At 36.4% G+C, this 7445-nt stretch overlaps 1 protein-coding gene across 2 annotated transcripts in view; it reads left to right on the forward strand.

Annotated features, from left to right (window-relative positions):
* Nucleotides 1–1287: 1287 nt before the first annotated feature.
* LOC126191297 (actin-related protein 8) overlaps nucleotides 1288–7445 on the forward strand; it is a 175359-nt gene continuing 169201 nt past the window's right edge. The window contains exon 1 of one of the 2 annotated variants that reach the window (XM_049932123.1): nucleotides 1288–1466. In XM_049932123.1, the coding sequence (XP_049788080.1) occupies nucleotides 1436–1466 (31 nt within the window). In that variant the 5' untranslated portion in view covers nucleotides 1288–1435. The remainder of the gene's footprint in view (nucleotides 1467–7445) is intronic. The other variant, XM_049932124.1, reaches the window with a different exon arrangement.

The raw sequence follows: 7445 nt of genomic DNA on the forward strand, positions 1-7445 counted from the left end.
GTAATTTCCCTGGAAGGCTGTACAGCAGATGCGCGCTCAGCATAGCTTCCATAGACGTCCACGGAAAGCGCCACAAGCGTCTATAAGCCGTGACGTAAGGGTGTTGTGTGTGACGTCATGACGGCGCGGAGTTTGGTTTGAGTGTGGCTGTCTCCAGTTCTGTTTTATCTTATTTTATTTACTTTTCTGAGCCTTGCTATGTTTACGGCCATTTTACCTTTGTGACGCGCGTTAATGGTTGTGGTTTGTTGACAAGTTTGTTTTATACTAGAAAACAGTTCGGTACGTTAATGTTACAAATGTTAAATATTACGTAACGTAAAGTTACGTTTACGGCCATTTTACCTTTGTGACGCGCGTTAATGGTTGTGGTTTGTTGAGAAGTTTGTTTTATACTAGAAAACAGTTCGGTACGTTAATGTTACAAATGTTAAATATTACGTAACGTAATTAATTAGGTTCAATAAATTCAGATTAATATTTATATAGCTTAAAACAAGCTGTAAATACCAGGCTGTATTCCACGTGTGTAGATACAGCTTGAGCCAAGCTTGATAAGTCAAGCTTGAAATATAGCTTGAACTCTGCCAACTTTGATGTTTGTTTCAAGCTTGAATCCAGCTAACAGGCCTGAATATTCCAGCTTTGATCAAGCTTATAGACTTGAACTTTACAGCTGGAAACAAGTTTGAAACCGGCTTACTGTGCTATCTGGGAGTGAACTGTGATGTATTTTACTTCTCATTGTCAACTATGTCAAAATTTATTAAAAGAAAGTTTGAATCTATCACAATTTGTAAATCTTTCATAATAAAATGATTGCTGTGAACTTAATATTGTACTTACCTAATGGTGATCATAACTTTTTCAGGGATAATAGCCATTCTGAAATTTGTGTTTTGCTTCTGTAATCTATTTGAAACAGACGACACTATATAATCAAATGTCTCTGTACTCATTCTGGAAAACTCCAAAATTTATCCTCGTCTTTTCTCAAGTCAGTGTACAAATGATGAAATTCTCCTAAAGCCCCCCTCTCCTTGTTGATTTCATGCACCCATTCACGACTGCGTTGAATTCTCAGAGCACTGTTTTCTAATAAAAAAGAATTTACTGGGTCGAGGAAACACGACATCGTGCCGAGACTGCTCAATTGCTGGCCAGATCGCGCGCGCGCTGTATCGTGTGCAATGTGAACGCTCCATCGTATTGCATTGCTTTGGCCATTATGCTTCGCATCGCGTCGCATCGCATCGCAGGCAGTGTAAACGTACACTTAAGTTAAACTGTGGTGATAGTTCCAAGCATTGAGCAATGAGCTTAGTTTTATGTAAGCGCAGTTTTCAACGCCCTTGAGTTCGCGGCGTGAGATATCTTTTAACGAAATACTTAGGAAATAGAGGACAGTTTGAATAGTGTTGTGGTTAAAAAGCGAATGGAATATAGATTTGGGCTCAATGGACAGTGTAATTATTTTTAAGTTTTGTTACTTAAGTTCTGTTGTTTAAACTTTCAGTAATTCTATTAGTTTCATGTTTTTTTTTCTGTCATATGCGTTGTATAAAGTAAAGCTATATATTGGTTGATGTTATTTGATACTTCTGATTTGTATTTACTCGTCGATATGTTATACCAGAATTTCACAGATTTGACAACAGTTTGTGACATAAATCCAACACGTAACTGTTTCTTTATTATTTAAAGTATGTGACACTCAAGTGATGTTAAAATGTGTATGATTGCACTTCACAGAGAGATGATGTGTAGATATTAACATCGGCACAGCAAGTTTTTTTTCCCCATTGTTATACAAAAGCAATTATGACTTGTCGTGATAGATGGTTGACAGTTCCTATTTGAGAATGCTGCGATAGTGCGCCTACTGGCTTGGTGTAAATAATTAGTGTGTTATTTTGTAGGTACAAGCAAGTTCACGCAATAAAATGTTTTCCTTTTTTACTACATTATTCATAGTTTTCATTTTGCAGGGAACTGTCTTATCACAATTTTTTGTATGTTTTTTTATTTGACCATGACGAAGTTTACCAGATGTATCCCAAAAATACCAAGCAAATAAGAATTTAAATGATGTGGGATTTTATTGCAGACTGTAAAAGTATTGGGGAACTCTGTTGAAATTAAACTTCAGCGTGTCTTCATAGAAAAATAAGCCTGTGTCGCAGCTGATCTATAATGTAAATGGATTCCTTGCAGATGTGGAAGGATATTATACTTAAAATGTGATACAAGGCAACCGTGGACCGATCAAATATTCGTTAATTTTAAAGATGGAAGGCAGATGGCATCGCTATCCTCTAAGTCTTTCAGTACTTTAGTAATCTGCACTTTCAAACCACGGTACAAGGAACATTGTGTGTTGTCCCGAGTTGAAATTATTAATGGGTGTGTTAACAGTGGAGACACTTGGATGACAGATATATGCATTTGCATATTTCTGTTGGTTTGTAGATCTTTCCCATTAAAAAATTGTTGTGAAGTATCAACAAGCAGCATTTCAATAATGTACAGCATAAGGATGTAATGGTCTAAAACCATATTTTATATGGAGAGAAATGCTGCTAATTTTTACATTGTGCTATAAAGGTGTTACTTCGTTAAAAATTCCTTATCAAGTTCCAAGACCATTCCTCAAGGTACTTTATGGATGATTGGTGGTGCAGAGTGTAGCTGAGTCTCTCGTCTCTCTCTCTCTCTCTCTCTCTCTCTCTCTCTCTCTCTCTCTCTCTCTCTCTCTCTCTCTGCTGCCATAAGGTTTCCTTTTTACTGTAATAATTTTAACACCAAATGAGGTATCCATTTTTTTCTGTTTTTACAAAAGTGATACATTACAGGTAGTAGCTAGAAATAATAACCACCGGTTTTTTGAAACTTTTAAATGTGTCTTGCTACATACCTCTTTGCCAGATCCAAGATATGGATGGACTGATAACCACAGAATTGTCTGACTTTAAATTGTCTTGTCAATAGATAGCAATTTGTATCAAGATTATTGATATAGCCAACAATGCAGAACTTTGGTGATGAGTTTGTGTCCTGCATGGGCATGTCATATGCAGCTGCAATAAGTCAAGCAAGAAGGATGTCAAATAGTTATTAAATTGCTGAGTTGTAAGAACTCAGAGGGATATGATGTAGGCCTAGTATGGAGTTACGACACAAATTCAGCAGAATATATACAGTAACTGTTAGTTTTATCCAAATTGCTGTGAACCAAGTGTAAGATGTGTCTCCAATTAGGCTACTACTAAACAAAATGTTTTCAGGTGTTGCAGATGACAAGACATAAATTGAATGTCATCTCATCTTTCGGTGTACAACATATGACCATCAAAGAGTTCATTTCTGAGTACATTACAGTGGCTTCAACTCTAGATGTGTGTTCAAAAGAAATGTACAGTGGCAATATATGTAGATCTGACACAAGCAGTGAGCGGAGAAGCAGATATTCCTTTGTAACTCGAGTGTAATGTAGTTTTTAATACAAAAGCAAATTTCTGTATAGGCCTGATTTAGTGCCATATGTGGGTTTCGAGTTTCACAAATGAATGTTCAAAATGAAACAAGTTATTAAAATAGCATTCTAGAAAGTGAGATGTATCAGTTCATGAGAATAATTCTCCAATAACTTCTTATGGTTTTGTGAATGCTGTAACCACTGTGTAACTGTTAAAAATCATGTAAAAGTCTCAAGAAATAAAAGTGAAAAGTCCCATACATCCCCATTTGGTTTCAGAAGAGATGGTGTATTGCTTGCAGGGAGAAACTTCGTTTTCTTTCTCTTATTTGGTAATGTCTTTTTTGTTATCCTCTTAAAAGTACTGCATTTGTATAATGAACAGAGTTGCTTTTAAAGTTCTTAAATGAGAATTCAGTGGTGAAGTAAAGGGGCAAAGTTATTGTGTCTGTATTTAAGAGCTCATGTGTAAATCTCCATCCAACCAGTTGGAAGTAAGTTTTCTTTAGTTTTTGTAAGTTGTGATAATGTCACCCTTCATTCAGAAAGGCCTGACCTTCAGAAAGTGAATTCCGTGTCATACAGGGAAGACCCTAATGACGAAGGCAAATTGAACACATTATTTCCTCGTGTACCGACTAAAGAATTCTATAGCTTTATTATGTAACAGTACCTATCTTGTTTTGATTTTTCTGATATCAGGACAACATTCTCCAAGCTTCCCAACTTTTATGACATCAGTAAAGCTGCTCATATTCAATAAAAATTTTGTCATAATTTAGCAAAGTGTGGTAGATCTTCACAGCATTTAAAATGAGACATTCATTTGGCAACTGAAGATAGGTACTCTTAAACTCTGATCCTGCAGGGTTTTTGTGTAGATAGTGCCAGGAAAAAGAGATTTGTCAAGGCTTTTGATACAACCCTTCAGCAGATGTTAATATTGGCCACTAGCCATGAGAACCAATTCATTCAGTGTAAACACTGAGGCTCGGAGCAGCCACTTGTTATTTGGCAGCTCAACCCAATGGAAACTTGTACTGTTCTGCATCTATTTGGCAACTTTGTCTATATTGTAGCATTGCCAATCTACTCACATGACAACTCCTCATTAGTTATTAATGAGCAACAATAGATGTTAAAATTCAGGCAAAGTACAAGCTTGTGATGATGGCCATACAACAAATTTCAAACTTCAGCTAATATCGAAAGTGAGTTTACCGCTATTGTTTCACAATAGACAGAGGTCAGAGTTGAGTTTAACATCTTTTATGTTACCTTACTCTGCTCCAATATTAGTCATAGAATGGGCAAGTTACTTTTAAAGTTCTTCAATGAGAATCCAGAAGTGAAGTGGCCAAGTCATAAATGAGACATTGGTAACAAGCCTGTGTAGTGTTGCAAACCTATTAAACAAGTACTTTGTTTCTGTCAGTGATGGCTTGGGGTTATCAGTTTTGGTAAACATTGCAATGGAGTATCTGTGATCATGAGATTAGTCTTTATAAATAACTTCAGTAAAATGGAAATGACACTCACGTCTCCCAAATAAGTAGCATCCATCAAAATCCTTAAAAGCAAAATATTGTAGTGGTTGTGATAACATATCAATGGAGTTAATCAAAGAGTTGAGTTCTATCTTGTTCGTGTTGAGTTCTATCTTAAGTTATTTGTGTAACCAATCTCTTATCAGTGGAATATTTCCAGGCTGGCTACAATATGCCGAAGTCGAGGCTCTTTGCAAGAAGGGGGATGAAGAGAGACGATCAAACTATGGACCAATTTAACTTTGTTGGCTTTTTCAAAAATATTTGAAAAGGTTGTGTTCAAGTATCTGACTGCAAATAATATATTGTCCAATTCAGTCTAAGTTTCTTAAGGGTTCTGATATAGAGAAAACTATTTACACGTACAATGAGAATGTACTCAATTCATTAGGTAACAAATTAGATGCTGCTGGCATTTTTTGTGACCTGTCAGAAGCCTTTTTGTGAATCACAACATTCTCTTAAGTAAATTAGAATATTATACTTTCACCGGCAGTGCTGTGAAATGGTTTGAGTCTTAGCTAGATAACAAAACAAAGAGTATTGTTGTGAAATACCAGTGCAGTAAGCAGTCTGTCTTCATCTGATTGGGGATTAATTACATGTGGTGTTCCTCAGGGTTCCATCTTGGGTCCTTTACGTTTTCTTATGTGCATTAATGACGTCTCGTCTGTTACATAGCCAGATGCTAAGTTTGTTTTGTTTGCAGATGATACAAACAGTACAATAAGTAGTAAGTCAAGTACGGATTTAGAAATGGCCACTAATCAAATTTTCACTGACATTAATAAATGGTTTAAAGCTAATTCAATGTCATTAAACTTAGAAAAAACCCACTGTATGCAGATCAGAACCTGTAAGAGGTTTCCTTCCAGCATGCGTATAACATATGAAGACATGCAGGTTAAAGAGAAACTGTTGAAAGAGCTTGGTATTCTAAACACTGCTTCTCAGTATATTTATTCCTTAATGGAATTTGTTGCAAGTAGTATGTCTGAATTTCCAACCAATAGCTCAATTCATAGTATCAATTCAAGGAATAAGAACAATCTACATAAAGCCCTAAAATCACTTACCTTTGTCCAAAAAGGGTCCAGTATTGAGGAGCACACATTTTCAGTAAATTGTCAGCAACTATTAAAAACTTGGTTTCAGGTAAAACACAGTTTGAAAGACTTTTTGATAGGCAACTCCTTCTACTCTATAGATGAATATCTTAACGGGGACTCTTAGACCAGCTTAAGTAAAAATGTCTGTTAGATTTCAGTTTTGACAGCATTTGACCACAACAGTCAAGATTAGGTATTTTGCGTATGATAAATTTATTGAAAGTGCGTAGCTATGTTTCATTCTGACAGTGTATTAATTCTGTAAATATTAGTGGTTCCAGTTTATTGTAATGTATTCACCTATTTTGACGATCTCCCGACAAATGATCAGGATAGTGAATATTATATTCAAATTTAATGTTATACTTTCTGATATGTTCTGCGCCCAAGAGAATCATCTATTTATGGGCCTATGGAATGAAAACTGAATCTAATCTAATGTAATGTTTGAAAATTGACATTTTTTTCTGCAGTTAACCCATTGGACTCACATTTAAGAGCAGTCAGTTTCATATTCTTTTTTGGTCATCCTGATTTAGGTTTTTTGAGACTCCAAATTATGTACAGTAAACACTGTGATGTACATTTCCATCTGAAAGATTTCTGTCTGTCTAATGACCTCACCGTTAATAAGACACCAAATCCTAAATAACTTCCTTAGAGACCAAGTGAGGTAGCGCAGTGGCTAGCACAATGGACTCGCATTCGGAAGGATGTCGGTTCAATCCCGCGTCCAGCCATCCTTGTTTAGGTTTTCCGTGATTTCCCTAAATCGCTCCAGGCAAATGCCGGGATGGTTCCTTTGGAAGGGCACAGCCAACTTTCCCGCCCTTCCCTAATCTGATGAGACCGATGGCCTTCGAGGATTTCACTTTGATAGTGTTGAAGCAGAGAGGAGATTGTCATTCTGTCAATGAAGTCCAACATTCTAGAGTGACAGTATCAACAGTACTGGTCTCTTGCTGGGAGAAATGTGTTGATCGCCAGGGTGACTGTGTTGAGAAATAAATATGTAGACACGAAGGATACAGATGTAGAATGTTAACATTTGTTTTATTTAAAAAGCTTTAAGGGTTGTGTAAAAAAATTCGGAGGCATTACTTTTCGGCACGCCTCCATAATATTCTGTGACAACAGATTACATCCTAGTATAAAACTAGTCTTCAAGCATAACTTGAGTTGGGATGGTGATTACCCCTGTTGAGCAGCTTGTGGTAGATAATGGGGAAATTCAGTTCCAGCAGTCTTCGTTATGACTACCAGATGGGCTTGTACATTCAGCATACCTGACTGGGTGTAAAAATATCTGCACCT

This window comes from Schistocerca cancellata, chromosome 6 (assembly GCF_023864275.1).
Source record: "Schistocerca cancellata isolate TAMUIC-IGC-003103 chromosome 6, iqSchCanc2.1, whole genome shotgun sequence".
Classification (NCBI taxonomy): Eukaryota; Metazoa; Arthropoda; class Insecta; order Orthoptera; family Acrididae; genus Schistocerca; species Schistocerca cancellata.